The following is a 27162-nucleotide window of genomic DNA, read 5'->3' on the forward strand; positions in this document are numbered from 1 at the left end:
CCGAATGTTTACAATGTCTGGCTCCGCCCCTGGGTCCTAGGCTTTTACTTGAAAACTTAAAAATGACAGAGAACCACAGTCTCAGGAATAAACGTTCAAGACCCAGCAAGAGGCACTGTTAACAGAGGTACTTAAATACTCCAACTAATAAAGGTTAACGACTAAACACAGGTGAGAAACAGGAACACAAAACACAATCACTCCAGTCATCAGATCGAGGTGATTCTCTTGGGGAGGAAGGACCAAATATGGGCATTTGCAGGTTCCTTCTTCTTGGTGCCCCATGGAAGTGCTCTCTGTCGCCATCTGCTGGTCGGCAAGCCTCGTGACAGGACCCCCTCCTCTACGGCCGACTCCCGGCGGCCTAGGGCGATCTGGTTGACTTCGATGAAATTCTTCAATAAGGCCTCGATGCAGGACGTGTTGTGAAGGGACCCAACTCTTCTCTTCTGGGCCATAGCCTTCCCAGTCGACAAGGTATTGTAGTCCCCGTCCAACAGCCAACAGCCGCTTGACGGAATAAGTCAGACCTCCACCTATGAGACAGGGTGGGGAAGGGGCAGGACACACAGGGGGAGACAGAGGGGAGGTAAGTACTGGCTTCAGTAAGGATATATGAAACACTAGTTTCACCTTCATGGATCTTGGGAGCTGCAGCCGGTAAGTGACTGGATTCACTCTCTGAATTATGAGGAATGGTCCAATAAAACGTGGAGCAAGCTTCCAAGAATCCACTGTCAATGGGAGGTCCTTGGCAGACAACCATACTTGTTAACCTGCTCTAAAAAGTCGAACTGGTTGCCTGTGTCGATTGGCCTGCCTCTGGTGGCGAGATGTTGACTGGCTTAAGGCAATGCAACTGACACGACAGCGGGACACGAATACCTCAGCAGATGGGACCGCCACAGAAACCTGCTGACTGGGGAACAGAGGAGGTTTAAAGCCAAATTGACATTCAAGTGGAGACATACCAGTGGACGACCGCTGAAGAGTGTTGTATGACAGCTCGGTCCACATCAGAAATTGGCTCCATCTGTCTGGATAAGAGGACACAAAACATCTTAAGTACTTTTCAAGATCCTGATTCACACGCTCAGTTTGGCCATTCGATTGTGGATGAAACCCCGAAGAGAGGCTGACAGAGGCATCAAAGAGAGACCAGAAGGCCTTCCAAAATCAAACTGCAAACTAAGGCTCACGGTCCGAAACGATGTCCGAAGAAACGCCATGTATCTTCACCACATTCTGCAGGACGAGGTCAGCGGTCTCAAACGCAGATGGCAGCTTGGGAAGAGCCATGAAATGTGCCGCCTTTGAGAATCGGTCTACTACTACAAGGATTACCTTATTTCCTCTGGAGGTTGGCAGGCCTGTTACAAAATCCATGGAGACATGTGTCATGGTCGCTTTGGAATCGGCAGCGGCAGTAGGAGACCTGGAGGTCGTTGGTTACACTCTCTGAATTATGAGGAATGGTCCAATAAAACGTGGAGCAAGCTTCCAAGAATCCACTGTCAATGGGAGGTCCTTGGCAGACAACCATACTTGTTAACCTGCTCTAAAAAGTCGAACTGGTTGCCTGTGTCGATTGGCCTGCCTCTGGTGGCGAGATGTTGACTGGCTTAAGGCAATGCAACTGACACGACAGCGGGACACGAATACCTCAGCAGATGGGACCGCCACAGAAACCTGCTGACTGGGGAACAGAGGAGGTTTAAAGCCAAATTGACATTCAAGTGGAGACATACCAGTGGACGACCGCTGAAGAGTGTTGTATGACAGCTCGGTCCACATCAGAAATTGGCTCCATCTGTCTGGGTAAGAGGACACAAAACATCTTAAGTACTTTTCAAGATCCTGATTCACACGCTCAGTTTGGCCATTCGATTGTGGATGAAACCCCGAAGAGAGGCTGACAGAGGCATCAAAGAGAGACCTGAAGGCCTTCCAAAATCAAACTGCAAACTAAGGCTCACGGTCCGAAACGATGTCCGAAGAAACGCCATGTATCTTCACCACATTCTGCAGGACGAGGTCAGCGGTCTCAAACGCAGATGGCAGCTTGGGAAGAGCCATGAAATGTGCCGCCTTTGAGAATCGGTCTACTACTACAAGGATTACCTTATTTCCTCTGGAGGTTGGCAGGCCTGTTACAAAATCCATGGAGACATGTGTCATGGTCGCTTTGGAATCGGCAGCGGCAGTAGGAGACCTGGAGGTCGTTGGTTACTGGGCTTGTGTTGTGCACTTCCATCTTCCCCTGACCCTTGTGAAAGAATAGCTTCCACTCCGACATCAGAAGCATCCACTTTCACCACAAACAGCTGGGCCGAGTCTGGATGGCGTAGAATTGGAGCAGTCACGTGCTTCTTTAACGTGTTGAATGCTATCTGTGCCTCTGCCGTCCATTTGATCTTCGCTGGGGACCCCTTGGTAAGTGCAGTGAGTGGCACCGCCACCGAACTGAAGCTCCTAATAAAGCGGCAATAAAAGTTAGCGAAGCCCAGAAAACGCTGCACTTGCTTTAGGGTCGCTGGTTGGGCCCAGTCCAAAATGGCTTGCACTTTGGTGGGATCCATGTGAACACCCTCCTGAGATATGACAAACCCCAGGAAGGAGGCCTGGGTGACATGGAATTCACATTTCTCCCTCTTCACAAACAGGCCATTTTCGTACAGTCTCTTCAGGACCTCTCGGACATGTTGGACATGGAGATTCTGGGAACGGGAAAAAATAAGGATATCGTCCAGATAAGCAAACACAAATTGGTTCAACATGTCTCGTAATACATCATTTATAAATGCTTGAAAAACTGAGGGACTGTTGGCCAATCCAAAAGTATCATCACCACGTATTCATAGTGGCAACTAGGGGTGATGAATGCGAAACCTGTCATAATTGTCATGGGGAGATTCCTTCCAAACTGCCGTCTTTGAAATGATGTCTTGAGGGTGGGTTTCAGCTCGTCCAGTCCGTGAAAAGACAACAGCAAGAACTGAATGCAGGCTCCTGCAATATTTAAAGGAACACGCCACCCAAAATCAGTAGTGATATATGTTCTTACCGTAACTTTCACGAGTTGAGTCGTACCTCTCCCGCGTCGGTAGGTGCACTCAAACGATCTGTCGCGCGGCGCGAATGTGTTAGCATGTTGCTATGCTAGCGGGCTCTGCCGTGGCCGTAGAGAGAGGCACATAGCAGTATTCAAACACCTCCACGTTTTACCTACTTAAATACAGTTGCACGAGTAGTTGATGAAAAATGTTAGGGCACACAACATGAAACGTGACGATTTTCCAAGCGAATAAACATGAGAACTACAATGTGTGGCGCAATAGCACTTGGGAGTACTTCGACCTAGCGTGGTAATATTATTAACACCTAATTGTAGATCCTATCCACCACAGAGTTTAGAATCCATGCTGGATCGACCCTCAGCCTCTCCCTCCCCTCTGAGCGAGAGAGGCACACACACTAGAGATGCGCTGATGGGCTATTATTTCAACCATAACTGCATAGCAAAACTTATCATCCATCAGCCATCCATCAGCACCAAAGTTTGTTGACCAATTTTCAAAACTACACCTGCCCACCATCCGCTGGTTGTTTTAATGTAGGCTATATGGGTGATGCAGCGCTGCTGACGTGAGGCTAGAAAGCCCTTGCCTGTTCTAGAAAGACTGATCTAATGCAGCAAATATATTAAAAGGCAAAAGTCGTACATTGGCTAGGCCTATCCCCAGAATATCAGCAGCAAACTCAGTCTCTGTCGCGCCAAACAGTCTCCAAATAAAACGCACATCGGCCTGTTGCCTATTCTGCCAGCTTGTGACAATATATCGTCCAAAATGCTTGATTGCATTGCATTCTCCAAATTTTTAGCTAAATTTTCATTTACCACATCAGCATTTTTGTTCAGTGAATCTTTTGTAAATTGCTTTACAATTACCGTCGGGCCCTTGTCAGCAGACTTCGGCTTGCCTCTTGCCATATTCACTCCTTGTCTTCCGATGTCATTTCTGAGTCATCTACAGATGTTCACCTCCCTAAATAGAACCAACTTCAACCTGTGTTATATCCTAGATGAGATTATTTTGTTTAGATATTAGCCTATATATAAAACACATAATTGTAGCCTACCATTCAGGGAATAGGCATTTAAAAGAGAGACAGAGAGTGATATGACTAAGAAATGACATCGGGCGATGGCAGTGCGAGATGTTCAGAACGTAAGAGCTAAAACTTCTACAAACTCACTAACATCCACAGCGGAAAAAGAAGGTAAGAAAAATAGTCGGAAAACTTAGATGTGTAAGGCAAGCAAGCAAGTTTGGCGGTTGTTACTAAAAATGTGAACATGCACGTTGCATTGTTGTGCGGTGGACTTTCAGAATGAATGGAGTCGGAGTTTCTTTAATATCGAGGCGTCATATTTGTCCGATGGCCTGCTATAAAATGAATTGCGATGTCTGTCTGAAAAAGACGCGCTCGTGCAGTCAAAATGAATGGGAGTCTTCAGAACAGGCTTGTCAGTCAACCTGACATAACAGTGTGTAAAGTAACCTATAATGTGAATGACTTGTTATTTTATCAAGGATTTCTTTCTTTTTGCAAAAAATAAAGTACAATAGGCATTAATTAGTAGGCCAGGAGCATGCTGAAATTATGTGGCAAATTGCGTTTTTTATTACAATGATAAAATTGTAAAAGGACGTGACCGAAGCTGAGGCAAGCCAGGCAATAGGCCTATAGGCCCGACGGTAATTGTAAAGCAATTTACAAAAGATTCACTGAACAAAAATGCTGATGTGGTACATGAAAATGTAGCTAAAAATGTGGAGAATGCAATGCAATCAAGCATTTTGGACGATATATTGTCACAAGCTGGCAGAATCGGCAACAGGCCGATGTGCGTATTATTTGGAGACTGTTTTGCGCGACAGAGACTGAGTTTGCTGCTGATATTCTGGGGATAGGCCTAGCCAATGTACGACTTTTGCCTTTTAATATATTTGCTGCATTAGATCAGTCTTTCTAGAACAGGCAAGGGCTTTCTAGCCTCACGTCAGCAGCGCTGCATCACCCATATAGCCTACATTAAAACAACCAGCGGATGGTGGGCAGGTGCAGTTTTGAAAATTGGTCAACAACTTTGGTGCTGATGGATGGCTGATGGATGATAAGTTTTGCTATGCAGTTATGGTTGAAATAATAGCCCATCAGCGCATCTCTAGTGTGTGTGCCTCTCTCGCTCAGAGGGGAGGGAGAGGCTGAGGGTCGATCCAGCATGGATTCGAAACTCTGTGGTGGATAGGATCTACAATTAGGTGTTAATAATATTACCACGCTAGGTCGAAGTACTCACAAGTGCTATTGCGCCACACATTGTAGTTCTCATGTTTATTCGCTTGGAAAATCGTCACGTTTCATGTTGTGTGCCCTAAAATTTTTCATCAACTACTCGTGCAACTGTATTTAAGTAGGTAAAACGTGGAGGTGTTTGAATACTGCTATGTGCCTCTCTCTACGGCCACGGCAGAGCCCGCTAGCATAGCAACATGCTAACACATTCGCGCCGCGCGACAGAGCGTTTGAGTGCACCTACCGACGCGGGAGAGGTACGACTCAACTCGTGAAAGTTACGGTAAGAACATATATCACTACTGATTTTGGGTGGCGTGTTCCTTTAAGGTCATGTGACGTGGTGTTACGGTAGTAAGTTCCTCACCGGCTGGATGAAGTAGGACAATTTAGTAAAATGAGCGCACTATTTAGTAAAATGAGCACACAATTTACTATAATGAGCGCACATTTTGGCGATATAAACTTATGGCAATATAAAATATCTTGCAATGACCCCTCTAGGGTTCTGTAGATCATTACATGATTCCAACAGAGAGTTGCTAGACGACCCTGGCTGCAAATTACATTTGCTGCCGCCAAGGTGTGTCTAGATTTCTATGCTTCCTCCTTACTTGTTTCTCTTACAGATAGTGTAGTAGTAGTCATGTGATGTACTTTAATGACCCCCCTCCCCCACACACACACAGCCAAGGGCTGCTGGAACTTGTAATTTCCCAGTAAAATTAAGTGTCCCATTAAATTTTAAATCTATTTATCTAGCGTATCTATGCTAAAATGTCAGATAAAGCATTTTTATCTTTTTAAGCTAATTTGAATGTATAGTTGATCTATTTTTGTCTGCTCTTTTTGTATTTGAACACAAAGTAAATAATGTTGTGATTTCAGTGGATGTTTGTGACTCTAGACTCTGTACTAAATTAAAATAGATGTACCACATAGCGGTACAAAATATGAGCGCCGCTCAGTCCTGCACATTCTCTCCGCAAAAACAAATCATGCTTGTCAATTTTTCTCCATCTCTTACTCTTGCAACTTGTGTATGTAAATGAAGTGTGGGTATGTGTGCTTCCCTGTGTGTGTGTGGTTGGGAGGGTAATGGTATTTGTGTGTGTTGGGGGGGGGGGGGGTTAATGGTGTGTATGTGCGTGTGGGTATGTTTATGTGTGTGTTTATGTGTATGTGTGTGTTTATGTGTGTGTGCATGTCTGTGTGTCTTTATGTGTTTGTGTGTGTTTATGTGTGTGTGCGTGCCTGTGTGTTTATGTGTGTGAGTGTGTGACAGTCGTGCCTTTTATCTCAGTAGAAAGTACATTTCAGCATCATCCTCTACTGGCAACCCTTCGCTCAACACCACCATCTACAGGCCAATGGGTGTACAATCACTAAATGTACAAATAAATTCAAACTGAATGGGTAATTGTACTTTTAAATGTAGCACCAACATTTCAGCCAAGTGGAATGAAAATGGGAGTCAAGAGGTGAAGCGTTTACAGGTGAAAATCCACCCAACAATGAAGGTGTAAATCAAGGTAACTTAAGTTATTCTATCTGATATGACTGAGTTATGTTGGGTAGGTCATTGAAATAACACTGACATTGCATGAAGCTGGTTCACTTTATTTATTTTAATATAGAGTAACTGGTAGCTTAGCTCTCTAGATTTTCTAAGTAGCTTGCCCATCACTGGTTTCATGTTCCCCGGTGTTTTGGTGATCCTGGAATCGTTGACCAAAAATTGATGACAGATCAAAAAATATACTCCTATATGACTGCTACGCTAGCCTTGCCCTCATGTCCCCAATGCGCACCAAGAACAACCATAACTTTGGTCCAAGTCTCACTCCGCGGCCGCTTTTGCCCCACTGTAGCAGGATCAATTAAGATCGTTTACTGACGAGCCGGACATCTTCATAGACTTAAGACTGCTGAAGTAGCCGAGCGAAATGGGTCAATAGGCGTACAGCCTGTCTTGACAGCAACTGGTAGCAGACGGTTTGGGGACCTAAAGAATGTGGGCGTTGACAAAGAATGTATGCATGACCAAGGGATGTTGTCATGCATATGCCGATACATGAAACAGGCCTGCTGTATGTAATCTAATAGACTCGCCTGGTACCAAATAAATGGTGCACATTATTTTTATGGACAATACCGTAAACTAATCCACCAATATGAATAATTGAGTAAACACTAATTGGCTAAAAAGGTGTCTTCCATTTGCATATGGGGCAGACACCTGGCCAAGGTTGGCCAAATTACAGAAAAAGTGGTGTCCAGCTTTAGTTGGTATAAACTGACTCCCAGTAGCCTAGAAATCTAGACGCACCCTAGCGGCAGCAAATGACATTTGCTGCCAGGGCTAGTCTAGCAACTCTCCGTTGGCTTGTGAGCTCGAAAAATTAAACTTCTATCAGGCCAATCAAATCGTGTATAGAGGCGTGCTTAACATAATGATTGATGGCAGAGTTGCAATAGTTTGGCTTGAATTCCCTGCTACTTGAAAACAAAGAAGATGGATGTTGCTGTTGGCCAACAGTGTGACACGAGTTAAGCTTGTTTTAAGTTGGCAAAAGTTTGAACTAGCCAACAGCTCCGCTGGTGGGAAAACGCATGGGACTCAGCGCTGTCCTATTGCGTGCAGAGGGAATTTGAAAGACAACCGATTATCCCGCCCCTCGGACTGAGCACTGCGAACGGTGAGTGCCCAGACCCTACATTTTAATGTGGGTCTGGCTTGTCAGGCTAGACTCCCAGGGGAGTGAACTTCAGAATTTGCACATCTTTACAGCAATTTGCTGGCTGTACTTAGTCTCTGCCTGTTCAGAGCTGTATACTGGAGGAATTGTGAATAAAGGCCATTAGTTGATTTATTGGAGGTTCGGGCAGTGGCCACACCTATATAACCCATGAAGTTCGACCTACCGCTATGTTCATATCGACGGATTGATTTTTTTCTGGTCGAAACAAAGCCTGTAACAAGGGACACACGTTTTTCAGATCTGCTTTATTTGAATACAGATAACATTTGTTAACTATATTTCTAAATGAATATACTCTTAAAAGAGTAGATCACATCCAATAATTAATAAATATACTGTATAAATACTGAAAGCCATATTTTAATTATAAATAAAAAATGTAAATAGATTTAAGATGTCAAATTTACTTTTCTTTTACCACTCTCCTAAACCACTCTCAAATCTGCCACTTTATCCTTTGCACTTTCATTTTTGGCTTTCTGGAAAATCTTCACATTCCATGTACCATACTGTTATTTTGCATTAACATAATACATAAAACAAAAGCAAATATACTCCAACATATAAAAAATAATTAATTTACCACTCAACATACAAAAAGACCCCCCCCCCCCCACAAAATGCCAGCAACAGTACAGCGCAAACTACAATCCAGGAAGCCAGTCTCTGATGAGGGCCGATTATGACACCAGGAACAGTAGATCCTCAAGTTTTCCTCTTCCCTTTAGTTCGTTTTCTCTTTGATGCACCTGTCGGAAGAGACAATGAGTAGAAGCACTTGTACAAGTCTAATGCATAACCGAGGGCCATATACTCAGAGCACTGAGACATCATTGAACTTGCACAGATAAGTCTTTTCATGGGAAAACCTTGAAAGTGTGCGATAATGGAAGGGCTGTAAATGTGTGGGTGTGTGCATGGCATATGCCTGGAAATCATGTCACAATTATTACTAAACTCCTAAGACTAAACTCTGACAACCTTTAATAGTTATATAGAGTGAGGCCCCTATCGTGCACCTGGCGCAAGGTGGCACAAAGTGCCACGCAAAGCTTATTCTTGGCTTACACTCAATAAAGTGATGATTTTTTGCCATTCACTCCTCTTCTATTAAACGTTGCGCCCAGGGGTGTGGTAATTAGCAACATAAGGTGTGGTCTGGCGCATGATCCAAAAATCGCCCTACACCCTCTAAAATTACGCCATTGACCAAGAAAAACCTGGTCTGTAGAGTAAGGCGCATATAAAGCACAGCTGAAAATGCAGTCATGAGATGAAAGCAGCAACTCCTCTGCAGGATAAATATCCTTTGGATTTTTATACAGTCATTCGAACATTATTGGGGTAGAATTGCCTTTTACAGGCTATGTTTTTGATGGTAACCCCTTGTCAGTCAATAGTGAAAGTAATTAACTGTATAGAACTGTTTTGTCGTTGACTATGAGACCACAGTGAAGTTAGTTTCACTTTGCCTATGAGTGAAATAATTGATGAGTGCAGGTTTTAATAAAGCCTGGTAGAGTGGAATACCTGTTCCATACGGTCTTGCGTGCAAGTAGATTCCTTCAGATGCACAGCTGAGCTGACTATCAAAATACCATAATTTGTATTGTATGCAATAACAACTTCGGATCCATGGTGTTACACAGATGCTTTCCATCACAAGACACAACACAAGAAGCATCCCAACACAAACCCAATCATTAACAATGGACTGACATTTTAAATGACATAACCTGTCAAAAACTTGGTGTTAGTCCCCCAGAGAGATGCACACACATGAAATCAACACAGTTGACTCAGAAAGAAACAGACGGATATTTTCATCCTAGGACACTGCTCTTGGTCTGGGGTCAAATTGATGAGAGCACACATAATCAGTGGATGACAGACACTTGGTGAGACACATGATGACAGACATGATTGGGTTATGATTACCATCCCCTGAGATTGAGGAGGAGAGTAATAGAGAAAACCAAACACAACAGAGAGATTAGAAAAGACATCGGCACGTTTAGTCAGTCAGGTTTTTGGTTAGCAAGAAAGCCCTCTGGTTAGGGGAGGAGGACATGGTTGTTTGGTGGTTTGCAAATTGAACGCGTTAGTTTTGCGAGCCGGTCGACCTACCTCACTGTAAAACACACGCAGTTTTATTTTTAGTGTGTCCTTTCCCTTTGTCTCTTTCTGTTTTAGGACCAGAGAAAAGAACAAAACAACTGAGAGAAGCACTTAACCAGAATGCCACTACTGTCCTTGAGCCAGTAAAAATGCATAATTTCATGTGCCATGTTTAAAATAAAACAATAAAAACACCACAAGACTCAGTGCTCAGTATCTGCTGATGAGAAATTAGGTGTACTGTAGCTTTGATGTAGTATCTGGGACTGGGCATAAAAAAAGCACCAATCACTATGACAACTGCTTTGATGAAAAATGCTTTGTATTGAAAATGACAGTACATTACCTTCTTGACTACTTTTCTTGTTTGTACGGAAGAGCTTGTGTGTTTTAGGCTGGGGGTTTGGGGGCGCGGCCGCAGACGTGGGCACCGGGTCGAGGGGTGCAGGTGGGGGCACAAGGGGCCCCGAGGAAGGTAATGGGGCAACTTCTTGGGCAGCAGCCAGCCCATCAGGAACATCAAAGCCCCTCCCCCCCTTACTTTCCGCAAAGTCACCTCCATTGACTATTTCCTGCCCGTTGCTTGGATGTGCCTTTTCTTCATGGCAAGGAAGGCCCTTGATGGGCATGTCCAGTCTGTCCTCAGGGTCTCTCTCTACACTTGCACCCAGAGGGCAGTTCGTTTTTGTGGGTTCAGTGGCTGAGCAAGCAGTTCCATATCCATCATGGCTCTTCAGTGGAGTAGTGCTACCTGCTTTCCCCTGTTCCTCCTCGGCCACCTGGCTACTGATGCTGCCCTTTCGGAGTGCTTCCTGCTGAGGTGCCGTCGAGTCGTGATTCTTCACTTTCTCTGTAGCCTGACTGCTGTTCCCTTCCTGCGGAGTGTCCTGCATCATTAGGCAGGAGAGAGCAATGCCCTGTTCCACGATGCTGTCAGATTTCTGGATCGCCTCCTGTATAACAAGACAGGGGTGATGATCTTTCTCCTTGCCTGAGCGCTCGTTGTTGCCATTCTGGACTGGATCCTGCTGAGGTAAGCAGGGTTTGTCATCTTGCTCATGAATAACTTGGCTATTGTTACCGTTCTGATTGTGTTCAGCTCCCCCATCACCTCCATTTACATGTACGGTGGCAGACATGGCCTTGGGGAGTGTGTGTGTTTCTGGAATGTTCTGTGTCAATGTTGTGTCAGATGAGAGGCCAGGATGGGACTCTCGGTCCTTCTCCTCTCGTCTCTCATGCTTGGCCTCTGGGGTGAGGGCGGCATCACATGACGCCGCTGGACTTCCTGCGTTTCTGTGGGGTGACCCAGGAGTGCCTTCGGAGGCCTCTGGTGGTGACTGAGGACAGAGTGGATGCTGAGGAGGTCCTTCCTCGTCGTCTTCTGCATTTAAAGCTAGAAATGTAAAGGAGTTGAATGAGAAGTAGTTATGCAATTATAAAATGTAGCCATTTTTGTCACAATTATGACATATTAAGAAATGTTTCGTTGAGTCAGTGACAGATATGATGTTAGGAATTTTGACTTCATTCATTGCATCATTTGCAATGCATCCATAAAAGCACATCAACTGAGATGTTATGGCATGGAAATAGCACAGCTCAGACAAACACAACGACATGCACTAGAGAAGAGTGAAAAGCTCTGTGTAGGAGTATTCCCAGGTAGAGCCTGGAGAGCATCTGGGCCTGACTCATGCCAGATCAGGGCCAGTGTCATCCAAGTTCTGTTGCTCAATCTTCTGGCCACAGCTTCATGCTCATTTTAAATGTACAGTAGCATCATCACTGCAGAGTAACTAGCATTGGTGATAAAAACTCAGAGAGACACAAAGAAGAGGATGAGTGTGATACAGCGAAGCCTTGGTTACTGTTGCCATGAAGCCATGCACACGCGGTGGAGGCGGTGGGTCAGGCTGCACAACGCTTAACCATGCTGTCCTTACCAGGCTGCTCGTTATCCCTATGTGTTTCGCTAGAGGGCGCACTGTCTGTTTCGCACCTGGGACGAGTCTTCCTCAACTGGAAGCCTTTGCGGATGTCGGCCAGGAGGTGGTCAATAATACAGCCATCATCCTGCGGCACAATGCCTCTGCGGACTGCAAACAAGCAAAACTAAACACTCAGGTAAAGAACTGCAGGGCAGTGTATTTCACGTCTAGAAACATCCATTCATTTTTGTATGTGATGCATTTTTGTATTCATGGTTTTTCCTTCTAAACTTAGGCAACTGTAAATATGTATACACATAAAACACAAAGAAACAACAACCTCATTAAAAACAACAAACAATGACAAAACACCAGCAGGATGATTGATGTGCAGGATGATTGATGTGCAGGTGTAACTCACTGATCTTCCCATTCTCCCCCTTTTGTCTCTTGGACTCCTCCTCGGCGAGCTGCTTCTTGCGCTTCTCAGCTTTGGCAGCCTGCTCCTTCCAGGTCTTATTCTCCTGAGAGCGCAGAACAAGAGGTGAGAATCACTGCCAGGTCAATTAAGACCACTGCTGCTGCAGCTGCTAACAGTCCCACCAAGTAGAACCAAGTAAACAAAGCCAATCATCCACATTGGTAAACTGCAGATTCAGCAAAACCACTCAGTTTGATAATTCATTAAAGAGGGGAGCTATGATACAGCAGTGTTGGAGCAAGTGCAGTAACGGGCATGCAGTGCACAAGGACGTACAGTTTGACTAGCAATACTGACCTTCGATTGTTTCATTGATTCAGTTTCATTTATAATATACAGTACATAAGACTGAAAGGAGGATCTGGCTTCCACGGAAGACTTATTCTTCCCAATCAAGGAGCAATGAAGATCTTTACAGGACAGAACAAGATTTAAACAGGGTTCCCACTCAAGTAAAATTCCATGACTTTTCCCTGACAAAAAACTTGAATTTCCATGAGCTACTATAGAATGAATCATACAATATACCGACCAAAGATTTCAGAGTAACCGCATAGTGTTCAAGAATCTTTTACTTTTTTAGAGTGGGAGATTAATAAATGGGCATTGAATAAATAAAGTTGGGCTAAATCACTCAATCAAGCAGTAAAGATATACCAGATATGCACAAATTCTGCGTCGACATATTTTAAACTACTACAACAAAATTCCCTGATATTCCATGACTTTGCCCCACAAATAATAAAATTCCCTGACTTTCCATGTCTGGAATAGACTTTATCAAATTTCCATGATATTCCAGAAATTCCATGACCCATGGGAACCCTGTTTAAAGTATCTTTAGTGAGGGTCCTCTGAACGAAACATCTCAATTTCACTTCTAGTTCAAAGCTGGGAAATATTGTATTCATTGATCTGTCAGCTATTGGAGAAGCTCACCTTTAAGACCTTGATGAAGAGGCCCCTGAAGGTCTTGATGTTGCTGAGGAGCTCTTCCAGAGAGAGCTTTGATGGGTCTTCACACAGGTACAGAGCCAGATCGGCCTTCCTCCTATCGATCTCAGCAAAGCGCTCCTCCAGGGCCTTGCATGCGCTCACATTGTCCTACAAAATAAACATTATATAAAATGTTTTGATATAACAGCATACTCAACAACATACTCATTAACAAACAACCATTAACAGCAAAACTGGTTAAAATAACCAAATTAATTTCAATGTGTCTACACTATAGTAGCTTTTCATATACTAAACACAACACATACAATGGCTCCTGTTGTGAATCCATGTAAAACACATGCAACAATGAATAGACAACACACCAGACACACTGACATAAAACAAATCAGCCCGATACCTCCATGACTTTCTGGAACTGATCCTTCACATCGTCGGTTGATGAGATCTTATTTGTGGTCTCCGTCAGCCGCTTGAGCAGTGTACTTGCCTCTGCTTGAATGGTGTCCAGGTTCACTCTGAAAGGTTAACCAGATATTTGATCCCAGAACAATACTGAGATGTCTGCGGAGGATGCGTATCAAAGTGATTGTTTTTTGGGGTTTTTTAAAATAAAAATGAGGCCTTACCCTGCTGCTTTCTCACAAGTCTCGATGTCATCAGCAAGGTTAAGCAGCTCAGGATGATTCAGCTCGGCCTCCTGAAATGGATGACCCATACATAATGTACTTGGGGATATCCTAATAATGTAGGATGTGATGAACAGTAAAAGACACTTGGTTTACCTTAGGGCCTAGGCATATTATGACTGAAACACTTTCACTGTTGGCCAAGGGTGCTTTCTGCTATTCCCCACTGCCTTTTACATAATGACCTTTGTGAACCAATTATGAATATAATTGAGTCTATTAAACTGTTGCTCTCGGTACTAAAGATCTAGGTCAATCAAATAAGGCTGCAAATATGCTCTCAGGGGCAGGAACAAGGCTACAGTAAGCATCTCTCACAGTAGATAACAGTCACTCCCAGTGCAGTACCTCAAGGATGTGGTGAAGCAGGGTTATCCTACTCTTGTTGGCTTTGGTCTCTGTGAGCTTAAGCAGAGAACTGATCTTGAATCCCTCCGCATTGCCTGTGTGACTTCCCTGTATGAGAAACAACATCTCACTTGTTACATACAGGAAACATATCAGACCCTCATCAGATGTACTAGGACTAGGATACTAGGATATGTGTTTTAAGAAGGCAGGTCATATTGTTGCCCAAGGCAAACAGAGAATTCAGGAAGCAAAACTGTTGATAAGATACCAGTAAAGTAATTGAAGAAAAACACACTTACATAATTGAGGAAGTTCCCAACAGCCAAGATTTGCTTGCAGAATGTGGGTAGCAGAGTGCTCGTTCTGAGACCTATGGGACGAGGGCGGATCAGTGCATCAGTGCATCACACACACAAATGTGTGGCAGAGAAGAAAGAGAGAGGCTGAAATCATGAGTGGGTGGTAGCAGCATCAGCAAGAGAGATCCAAAACAGTGTCTCTTCACTTACTATTACAGGCCGCCTCAACCAGCTCAGCTTTGGGATTTAGCATATCCAACACGGAGGCAGTCTCCTCACACAGCAACATGCACTCAATCCTTAACTGGTAGCTGTGTGGGCAGGAAGGAGAGAGAGAACAAAACAGTGAAGAGGGAGAGAGACAGACAAACAAAGAAAGAAAAACAGAGAGAAAAAACATTGGGGAGGGGGGGCAAACAGACAGAGAGACAGAGAGAGAGAGAAAGAGAGAGAGAAAAAAACATAACCACAAGGAGATTACATAGCTGAGAGATGATTTGACACACATTTCCCATATCTTGTCAGTTTATTATAGAAAGAAAGCATAAATAATACCACAGTCCTTCATATCCTGTAAGACTGTGTACAGATAATGCATATTAGTTACCGCTGAACGGACAGAAGCTGAAGATAAAATCGGTCCACATTAGCCAGTTTGTCAATCTCCCCCCGGTAGGACTTCAAATTCTCAATCTAGAAATGAGAAAATTACATTTCAATCATGATAACCATGCATAAAGATACATATGAGATACATGGAATGAATGCATTTGTCCAATTCTGTGGGTTTGTATTCCTGCCAGCAGTGATGCCTTACCTCGTGTTTTTCTGGCAGCAGCTTCAGGAGCTGTTTTAGCACCTCCACATCGAACTTGGACCGGTCCCCATTTTGAATCAGGGCCACAAAATCTTCATTGGAACTGACAGAGGATAACAAAACATGATGACTCGAAAAAGAAGAAAGACCCTACTACTGACTGTGAGTTCTTAACATGCTTTTAGCCAAAAACCAATTGAGAGGCAGGAATTATTTTTCATAATATTATTTCTATTCTATTTATTAGATTCTGAAAAAAAAGTATCCAGAAGAAGTCCATGGGAGCATAGTCAGCTTACCATCTGAACTGCTTTAAGAATATGTTCAAATTGAGATTTTTCTTCGGATCAATGAAGGAGATCTGACAGATAAACACAAGGAGGATTATTATGGTTGACACACTACATTCCCGACACAAACTTATCACACCTTACATAAATCTCCACGTAATCACAAGTGATGTAGAGGATGGCTAAGTAACCTCTTTGGGTTCTTTCTTGGTGGGGGCGGCCACCGTCTTGTCTTTGGTCTGGGCCACGGGCAGACAGAAGAGCTGCTCGATGCTGGAGTAGTCTGGCTCCCGAGGGGCCTCTGTCTGCACAGACGTCCACAAAGACTTGCCATCTGAGAGTGGCAAGCAGAAGAACAGAGATGTGCATCAGAGCATGAACTGAAGACGAAAGCTGTACAGACAGGCCTCAGGCATACTGCTGAACAACACCATTATATACGAGACACTGCTACAGAAGAACCCGTGTTAATGTCCAGATGTTGGAGGTCAATGAATTGTCATTGTGTATTGTCATGTTGTCATGTATTTATCTATACAATTTATGTAAATTACTGGTGCAGTGAGACACAGTGAAGCCAAAAATATTCCATAATAGCTTCTCACTCCTTAATGAGTCATCAGTTGAGAAGTGCTTCAGTAAATCCCCCTCAAGTGTCTTAACAGGGTTATGTTAAGTCTTATAGTATGATAGCTTGATTCATATGAAAGTAATGACTTTCAGAAATCAGAAAAAAAAAACAGAAATTCTAGTCATCATTCTAAGATGCATATGTGACCAAATTTGAATAAATTGTTCCTATATAAATATACGTTAATTAAAAGGATTATTCTGATATTCTGCCAATGAAGTTTCAAGGTGTAGGTGGTGACTCAGTTATAGAGGCCAATGCACATTTTTACCACCTTACCAGTGACTGCTCTGGAGTTGAGCTTCTGCCAGTTTAACTTCTTCATCCTAAGGGTAGGACAGCGACTAGCCTTCATAGTCATTCCAGGCATCCCTGGCAAAAGAGGGGGAGGTGGGGGACCTCCACAGCCCACCCCTGGTAAAGGCGGACCACAATGCCCCATGCCATGTAGAGGAGGTGGGGAAGGTGGTGACCCTGGAAGTCCAGGTGGACCCATCCCTGGTAAGGGAGGTGGCACTAGTGGACCTCCTGCTGGGGGGAGAAAAGGGGGAGGGAGTGGGGGTGGTGCAGGTGGGCCTCCCATGCTGGTGGGCAAAGGAGGTGGGGGTGGAGGTGGTGGTGGAGCAGAAGCAGGGGCTATTGGTGTGGATGAGCTGGGTGTAGATGAAGATGGAGGCCTTGGGCCAGTGGTGGGATCCTTGCATGAGAGTAGGTGCTCCCAGTCCACAGGTTCCGTCTGAATTGCTTTGTCCAGCCTCTTGGGAGGGGGGCCATCTACGGTGTGATAGCCAGAAGACTGCCCCTTAGAGAAGACCAGTCGCTGCATGATGTTCTCCCAAGAATTCATTTGAGCTGAGGAGGGTGCACAACACAGAAATAGGAATCATGTACATCTCACAGAGTTGAATCTATACAAGACAAACCAAACAGATGAAAAATAAATCTTCCTTCAAAAGGTGAGATGAAAGTCATTAATACACCTGTAAGCCAATAAGCTAGCTAGGGTGTAGGATGATTCAGTTGGTTTGGATGAACTCAGTGTTCTACCTAAATATTGGGAGTGACTGATGACTATTCAGTTTCAGAGCTAATAATCTTGAACCATGATGGATTACATTTTAACCTTATTAAATTGTGGTAAATTATCCTTAATGATTACCAGTCATGTTATCTACAGGGATTAAATTATAGATCCTGCACTAGCTCAACAGCAAGTTGCCATTGCACTACATTATAATTGAACAACAGACACTCCACAAACTGACTCTGTCACTAAGAACTGAACATGCCCCAGAAGACTGGCCTCTCCAACTGAATACAAACAGAAAGCTGAGGGAAGCAAGAGCCACAGCCGCAAAGCAAATCAGTTCATCTCCGAGAAACTCACAATCTTGAGCCAGCATGACGGCGCGGTTTGCGATGGCCTCCAGTGCCTGCCAGATGTCCACACGCTCTGGGCCCAGCAGCAGCAGAGACTGCAGTACAGACAGCAGCTGCTGAGAGGAGGGAGAGCTACTAACCTGAAGAGGAGGAAGAGGGAGAGAAGGGAGAATATTCATCAAATGGCTCAAGACAGACTGTGTGAGAGAGAGATGGTGAAAGGAGACATTAATTGCATAACACATGAAGAAATGCTGTTATGCAGGGCTTAGTGTGAGACAGAATTAAATGTTCAGATTGTTCACAGCAAATCTGTACACAGTTGTGTAGGAAGTAGGTAGGTAAGCTAGTGTTAAGTGTATGAATGTTTTAAACAGTTTATGCGCTCCTGCCAGAGACCAGAACTCACTTTGTTGAAGAGTGTGGTAAATACTTCTTGGTGCGAACTCATGTCTATGCCTCCATTGACTCTTTGCTGTTCCTCCTCGTCCTCTGCCATGGCCTCTTCAAACGATTCACACTGAATGATCAGGTCTTCATCCTCTTTTTCCCTGCCAAGATGACAACACAAAACCCATTACAACAGCATTGCCATACAGTCAATTTCTACAATAAAAAAACAATAATAAAAAAAAACCTATGGCTTTGTTTTCAATTTTATGTAGGCCTATGCAAACAACACGTTGAGCTGATATGGTTGGAAACCTACATCCCCATCAGCCATGCAAAAACAAAACTCTTACCTCAGTTTGGGGAGAAGGTCGAGCAATTGAAGACCTGTTAAGAAACAACCGACACACTCGTAAAAAACAGACAAAAACTTCATGTCAAACATCTGACATCTATTTTCATTTACCAAATGTGCGTAAGGTTTTTAATTAGTAAGCTGCCCGCCCTAAACGCAATTGCTACTCAGGCCTACCAAACGCGCAGAGTTGCAGAAAAAACATTGAACGTTTCCGCAAAAATGCTTCGTCATTTAAAATATACAATATCCGACGATAAAACCAAGGTTTAATTAAGCTCAATAGGGATTAATTTAAAATAAAAAATCTTTATTTTTCTCTCGCCGTGAGGCAAAACCTTCACATTGCAAATAACCTAGGGAATTTAAAACGTTAAAACGAACGGTTTTCAACTTTTGTAGCGCATACAGTTATGTGCATGCAAGGACTTCCAGTAAATGCGGGTGCTAAATGCACCAGAGCTTTTTTCAAATACGTTATCAGCGAATCACGTTATGTCAAAGAACTTAACGTTTTTATTTATTTTCCACGTGACAAAATCTGCTGTAGGCTAGTTGATGGAGCTTTTGGACGCCATCAAGGTGTCGCAAATCAGGCGAATTGGTCTAATCAGGACTCCCACTGTATCAAAATAGAAGTTCACTGCTAGAATGTAATGTAGATCAACAGGACCTGCCTACTTTTTATTGTTGGCCTACTTCTTATTGTTGGCTTACTTTTTATTTCCAGACATATGCATATTACCGGTGTGTTAAATATATGAAATGTATATGTAAAATACCAAAAGACAAAAGCAATCAAATTTCAATAGCCTACTGTTCCAAGACTGTTGTTCCAAGAGTTGTTTTCAAATGGAGGTGAAAGAATCATAATAACGTGTTATCTCAAAATATAGATTTCCCTACTCTCACAAGATACTTTGTAAATCGAAGAGACACAATACATTTCCTGGAGCACAGAGGTGAGAGCACTGGCTGAAACTTGCCGCTAGGTGCTTCACACAGCCTACCTATGAATTCTTTGCGCATTTTATCCCTCTGACGCAGGTCTTCTGTCCCAAAGATGACAGCATTGATGACACTGAGCAGAGTAACCATATATGGCACATTGTCGGTGGACTGCAGCTCATTCATGATCACGCTGAAACGATATTGTTGGGTCTTCACACCCTGCCAAAGAGTATAAGCATTAATCAACACATGCTTCATACTGTGCAATACTCTTGGACACAGTGGCAACATTTCTGCCCTCCTTATATTTAATTGCATGTAGTTATATTTAATATAAAGCATCAGTACACTGTTATGGACAGTAGGCTACCTACAACTTAAATGTATACTTTGCAATACATTGCCAAAGAGAATATGTGTTTGAAAACATGATTGATCAAGAAATGTTGTCTTGAATAACAGTCACCCACTAACATAATAGGAGGTGCAGACACATTTTCTCAAGAATCTAATCATAAATTCTTTATTTTCCTTTCCTGTTAGGTCCAAATGCCTTCTCGTTCAGTACACTTGCCTTATAGTGGTCCAAAGCATCCAGGGCCAGGCGGTACCCATCTGTGGAGAACATACTGAGAGCAGCCAGCAGTTCAAACACCTGCTTCTTCACCATAGTATTGGAGGTATCCAGAGCTGAAACAGACCATCACCACTGTCATCGTCACTTTCTGTAGTTCCCATGGCTGTACTAGGTCCTGAGCTGAGCTGAATCGTGTGACTTCTCTGCCTCTGTGTGACTCAGGTATAATGGATTTGGGGATGCAATCTGAACTTTGAACTTTTATCAAGTGATAAGGGCAGAGAGGCAACAAAACCATTGAGCAACTCAGATTCCAGCCATCACGGTATCCTAGACAGTCTCATCAAGTAATGTGATACATTATAGTAGGTTTAAAAAGGGGAAAACATGATCACTTTCTCTCTCTCTATTATTTAGTACTATCTTATTTAGTTCACACAGGATCTATCTAACAACTACTTATGTCCACTGAGGGACAATGGGGGGGGTGGGGGGGGGCTTTTAAAATGAAGAGGGACACCTTAACAAGATGAAACCACAAGACAAAAAACCTCCTATCTCACACAGAGTAAGAGCTTAGAGAAGCACAATCTCACCTTGAGACAGCTTGCGGATGTAGCCCTCATTCCCAATGATGAAGTGTATCCCCGTGGAGGAGTTCATGACAGCACGCACACAATTGACGCAGGTGAGCTGGAGGAGGGCGTCGGCGATGCGGGAGCAGCCTCGACCCGACAGCCTGTCCAGAGCCTCCAGCAGCAGGTCCAAGCCGCTCAGGTCTAGGAATTGGACCATCCAGGTGTGGTCGCTGCCCTCCAGACGCTTCTTCAGGCCCGAGTAGTTGACCACGGTGGGCACCTGCAGCAGGCGAATGCACAGCTCCGGGTCGGCACTCTCCAGGTTGCCCTCCTGGGATGACTCGGAGTCCTGGGAGGACCCCAGGCGGCCCCGGACAGCCGCCCATTTCATCTTGCCGTTCTCAGAACTCACTGACATGATGATGATGATGGAAGGTCTGATTCTGCAGAACACAAGAGACAAACTGTGAAATGACCCAGGGACATTGATAGTTTAGATGTTATTAAAGGTTAGAGTAGGTTACTTTTCCATGTACACACTCTGTTTTGCCAATGTCAGAATGTATCTAGTCATTTGCGATATTGAAATTTCATATTGCGATCTCTTTCAGCTCTAGACAGGGGGATTGATATTCAATTCCTCAATATGTGAGGAATCTGAAGAGGGAGGTTACTCAACTGTCTGCAGAAATGACTGCTTGAGACCTACATGCACTTCTGCAAATGATAGATAGATAGATAGATAGACAGATAGATAGATACTTTATTGATCACCAAGGGGAAATTCAAGGTCTCAGTAGCATACAGACATCACACGCAACATGCACTTACAGCAGAAAGGGTAAATATAAGTATATACATATAACAAAACTCCACTGTACAGTGATGGTGTTTATTAAATGTATTTTATTATTTAACATTATACAGGAGGCAAAATCAATGTAGTTTTTAATTAGGAGCAGTATGTTGCAATATTCAGGATAATGTTAGCGTGGGTGAGGCCTGGCGAATCACTTGCATTTGAATTTGCTCTGCAGGTCCATCTGGTCCATGTTGAAGGAACCAATCAAAACTGGGGCAAGCTTTATAACTGATGACAGACTAAGGAGCGTGGTAAGCAGTGTGTTGAAAACTACTGATTGCTGCACTGATGGTGTCGGTGTTAAATGACACAGATATGTATTTTTTCTAGCATTGAGTAAACTGCATTTACACCCTTTGTTTACAACAAAGATCTCTTGAAACTGCATTTCATGAAAAATGTTTGTACAATTTAGGTTCAATTTTACCTCTGATTTCACCTCTGCCCCTTGGAAATCAGAAGTGAACAAAGTACCCCAAGAACAATTCTCAATTTCAACTGCGATTTGAGAATTGGTCTGGTGTTAGCCTGGCTAAAATAATATAATTACTGATGCACAATTATGGGAGTAATTAGTGAACTCTATACTACCTTAGCACTATTTTGCAATTACCATGATTAAAACCCAGTGGCTAAACTAACATAGATTAGTGGACAGACAAACACTGCATAAATTGTGTTTCACACAATGTCTGTTGTAAAAGGGGCCATATAAGTTCACTTCCACAAATTGTTCACTTAAAAAGAAGTAGTACTACCTCTAGTCCCAAATAAAGATACATGTGCATTATCAAGGCATATTTAGGCGTAATAAATTTAAATCACTCTGGACTAGACGCTATACTAAATTAAATGTATTCATTTTCATGAATCATCATATGCTGATGTTATGAATTCTCGATGGCAAGAAGTTGACCCTCTAAAATCCTCATGAGCAGGACATTTCTCATGAGGAAGAACCAATGAACCACATCAACTCTTCACTTCTCCTATTCAAGCACAGTGGACAAACCAGTCTGCTATCATACAGCGGCACATTCAGGGGAAATGACAACTCAACACAATTTGGTGAATGTGAGATAAGTCAGCAGTCCCCCCCATCCGCCCCCCGGCCCCGACTGATGCTGCTGCCAAACATCCACTGGCCTAATCCACTGTAAATAGGAGAGAGACAGAGAGACACCCTGTCAGCTCATCTACAACAAATGGAAAACAAGGCAAATGTTACATTCTGCATCACAACTGATGGATCAAACTGATGGATGCAAAAGCACGATCGCTGGACTGGGGCCTGGGACACTTGCTGTATAGACTTGATATGCAACACAGGTTTGTGTGTGTGTGTGTGTGTGTGTGTGAGGAAGAGAGAGAGAGAGAGAGAGAGAGAGAGAGAGAGAGTGATAGAGAGAAAGAGTGATAAGAGTAAGTGAGAGTAAGAGTAAGATAAGAGTGTCTGTGTTTGTGTGCGCTTGTGTGTGTGGCACATATGTCTGAAGATGTGCCACATCAGAGCCACCAGTTTTATTGTAGGTAGCTATTGTCTACTGTATGGACAGTGGCATGCAATAAAATATTCTGAACTGTACCCTGGCCATTGTGTACACCAGCTACTGAAATGTTATAATGCAAATAGAGTTCCCACCATATAAGGAGTTTTTGTTCCTGTGGGGTATTGCTACACACCCACCCACCCACACATGGATAAACAAAAATACACATGCAGCCACTCAGACACTCTCTCTCTCTCTCTCTCTCTCTCTCTCTCTCTCTCTCTCTCTCACACACACACACACACATGGTGGAGCATTAGTGCTTTTCTGTACAGCCATTTGAGAAACTGGATGTCTTTTCATCCAGTCCAACTCAGAGACACCCCCTGTGAAACACCCCCTTCACCCAGTGGCCTCAGAAACACCCATTGTCTGTAAATAGAAGCCACCAAAAAAAACAGAATTATATAAGAATATGTTTTCCTTTACACAAAATGTCCAGCCATCGGAATCCCTGAATGTCAACGGCTCCATTTAGCAAAAATGCACAGACATTTTTGACAAATAAACTCACTGATTTACAAGTGGGTTTTCTATCTGGTGCAAAATCTAGAAGGAAAAGTGAAGATGTGAGTGAGAACTGGCGATAGACAACTAATACCAGAACCAGGCATGGACAATAATGGTCCGCAGTTGTCCGCAATGTCCACAAAAACAAACCCACAAATCAGAGTCCTGTTTCCTTTCCTTACTGAGGCCCATCAATGAATAAACAGGGAGCTCCCCGACTAATCACAAAGGCTGTGTCTTACTCTAGTATTTCCTGGAGGGATGCCAATGCTTTCAGGAGTCAGGACCTCTCTTGTATTCTCGCTTCTGCCTGCATGTGCTTGGTGCAAGCTGCTTGCTCGGCCACCAAAGCCCTTATTCTGCAGGGGCTGCAGGCAACCACCTCCTTTGATTACTTAGCAGAAGAATGACGGGAATGTCTCTAGAACAGTGTGACTGCGCAACTCTTTTTGTCTGACTGAACAATAGTCTCTTAGCAGGGTTATCTGCAGGGGCTCCCATTTGAGGTATTTACCACACATGTTTATCACTTTGATAGCCATGAGAGAATTGGTGGACTGTGCAATAGGCATGTCTATAATGCAGAAACAGTGATGTGTGAACTCTTTAAAGTTGTAGAGTATATTTGAGACCTTTCTCCAATTTCCAACACATCAGGGGCTTAACTGAGAGGAAGGAAAGACAGTTCCTGAACCAGGAAATGTGTCACCATAACAAGTATTGTTTCTGTTGCTTAAATTTCCTTTTCTTGGAGAGCCTTGTTAAGGCTAAGAGCTACATTTCTGGAATAAAGTGAACCGTTCCTAACAAGGACACAACATTTGCCCTATCTGAAAACCAACCCTTTTCTCTTCTGAGAAACCAAGCCAATAATAATGGTCTGGAGATGTGACGAACCAACAGCTGTATAAAATTATGATAACAAAGATCTCCTACTTAGCAGTCGAGAGACACGTAGTTTGTTTGCTATTCCTGAACATTCCCAAAACTATCTTTAATATCCTGACCTCAATAAAAACACTCCCTCGCTCCCAAGTATTTGCCCTAGTCACAGTTTACCCTCTACTGCAGGAGCGTATTCTCAAGGGAGGCAGCCTATATTTAAAAAAAATAATAAATTGCTTAATGTTGGTGTGGACCATAACAATTAACATCTTAATGACAGAAAAGCTGGGAAATTTCCCGGTGTTGTTCAGAGTTAAGATGTAAGCTAAGATGTCCAGCTAATATTGCTGACATGTTTGTGGAACTTCCCACAGCAAGTGAACTTGCATTGGAATGTGAGATCTGTGATTTGGCACAGAATTAAACGAAACAGGCTTCCTTTGATCCTGCGTATGGGGCAGAAAGACATTATCTTTTTTCTGTTGACCATCATCGACCATCATCACAAGCACATAGACATTTGTAATGTTAAATCCAATATATTACTTGTGAGTTATAAAATGCACCAACAACCCAGTGACTTTCTGTTTGCTGACACCACCACTAAAATGGCATTTTCCCTGACCCTGCTATTGCTTCCTGCTCCATATTCTTTCAAGATTACCACTACATCTTCATTTGCATTTCACCTCACAAGTCATAATATATCGTATTGCTTCATCAGGGCAATCCCATCAAGCCTGTGATGGTGACAAAAGCTTGTTGTGTCTTGTGATTTGCCTTCAGTGTCAATGATGAGCACAAAATGCTGAATAATCACAAAAACAATCACATGTTTGAGCTTCTCATTGTCACATGTGGCAGCCGAGTTGTTGCATGTAGATGGCGGGGTCACAGGGGAGCAAAAAACACATTTTGCAATATTACATAAGCCATGTTATGCATGAGGTTTGGAGTTCCATCCATTGCATTTCGTATAACAACGGGCGTTCATTTTGCGATGGGGTCCCATCACCTCTACGCTGCCCACGCTCCTTAGCCTAAAAAGGCAGGGAAAACTATGATCTGTAGATCTGGTGGAAACCTGGCAGGTATGTCAATCTAAATCTGACGTAACCTAACAGGCTCTGTTACCTCGATCAGACGGGACTGAACACACTGATTACAGGCGCTCAACAGGATAAACAGGTTTGGTCTTAATTTAGCCTAGAGATCTCTACAGAGTTGCAACTCTATCAACATTAATATTTAAAATGAAACGTGTGGCTAGCCTATACATCAAAACTCGTTTTTCCATGCCTGCCCAATTCATTGATTTGAGCTTCTACACACCTGTCCGTGCAGAAATAACGGAAATCTGTGCCATCTAAACATGGCGAGTTACACAGGACGCACCGACAGCTCAATCGCAGATGGTCACCGCAAAATTCACTGCGGTCATGCAAAAATGACCGCTTATTTAACCTGAAAGCCTGCAAAAGAAAAGCTGCTGATGTAGCCTACTTGATATGTGTAGACTACTTTGCTTTTAGCCTACCTGCTGTTATGCCATGAGTGAGCGCTGCAAATATCCCGTTAAAGTAGGTTATTCAGTGTTGCCTGTTAGTCCGCTCTTCCGTCACTTTTCTTTAAAGCGCTGAAATACAAACGTAGCCTACATCCCCACCGACACATCTGCTGAGAGAGCCCAGAGTGATGGTAATCATTCAGTTCCCGGGAGTTCACGCTCTAATAGCCTACGAGACGACGATGCTGTTGGAATAACCCCTCCCTCTCTTGACTGGACACAGGTCGCCCGTCCGCTAAGAATTCCCACTTCAGACAGGGGAAGAGAAACTAAGTAGGCTACAGACACCTTTTACGCCATAGCCACCAAAATGATTTATTTCTGTTTTTATGTGCAGTTGGAAAGTGCAATTGAGCAAATCCCCGAAGAATTTCACATTGCATGACTTCGTCGAACTAGACCCTCCAAATGAGTTGGCCTTTTCAAAACAATTTACCACCACATGCACTAGATGCATTGTGAATGAAATCAAAGATGCAGATAAATTAAGAGAAAGTCCATCTTTGTGACTAAACAAAAACATTTGAGAGTTGACAATTCCCATAAATATTTTGATGTTTCCTCTCTTGCCTTGTTTTTTTTTTTACCACGCACCACCTCAAATAGCCTAAATTGTCTTGTCTTCATGACAAAACTTTAGGCCTATATGGACGGATTATGAACTTTCGGGCCCCTGGGCCCAGATGTATTAAGGGACCCCCACTAATTGTCGCATACTGTATGTGCAGGGTGCGGTTTGTAGGGGGGGATGGTGAGGATTCCCCCCCCTCTGGTTTTCCTATCCCTACCTCTGCTAAATTATTTTTATCGTCGGGGGGGACAACATTTATCCCCCTCTGCCCCTCATATTGATTAATGCTACTTCATATA

At 43.4% G+C, this 27162-nt stretch overlaps 1 protein-coding gene across 4 annotated transcripts; it reads right to left on the reverse strand.

The window, feature by feature from the left end:
* Positions 1-8440: 8440 nt before the first annotated feature.
* Positions 8441-26455, reverse strand: LOC143139139 (inverted formin-2-like). Of its 4 annotated transcripts, XM_076299735.1 has the most exons (23): positions 26263-26451; positions 20937-21361; positions 20338-20453; positions 19823-19982; positions 18811-18844; positions 18477-18618; positions 18075-18207; positions 16967-17539; positions 16248-16390; positions 16066-16127; positions 15767-15869; positions 15557-15642; positions 15160-15260; positions 14950-15020; positions 14648-14755; positions 14240-14310; positions 14011-14128; positions 13593-13757; positions 12594-12696; positions 12188-12340; positions 10588-11637; positions 10251-10307; positions 8441-8872 (listed from the first exon to the last, which is right to left on the reverse strand). In XM_076299735.1, the coding sequence occupies exons 2-22, from the start codon at positions 21334-21336 to the stop codon at positions 10252-10254; spliced, it is 3948 nt and encodes a 1315-aa protein (XP_076155850.1). In that variant the 5' UTR covers positions 21337-21361; positions 26263-26451; the 3' UTR covers positions 8441-8872; position 10251. The 4 variants fall into 4 exon arrangements, with proteins under 4 accessions (XP_076155850.1, XP_076155848.1, XP_076155851.1 ...); XM_076299733.1 differs by having other exon boundaries at positions 8441-10307; XM_076299736.1 differs by lacking the exons at positions 8441-8872; positions 10251-10307 and having other exon boundaries at positions 11400-11637; positions 12244-12340.
* Positions 26456-27162: the final 707 nt, after the last annotated feature.

The sequence above is a fragment of the Alosa pseudoharengus genome, unplaced genomic scaffold (genome assembly GCF_046254945.1).
Source record: "Alosa pseudoharengus isolate Yale_2024_CS ecotype anadromous, Long Island Sound unplaced genomic scaffold, YU_APseudo_1.1 YU_APseudo_1.1_scf_22, whole genome shotgun sequence".
Classification (NCBI taxonomy): domain Eukaryota; kingdom Metazoa; phylum Chordata; class Actinopteri; order Clupeiformes; family Clupeidae; genus Alosa; species Alosa pseudoharengus.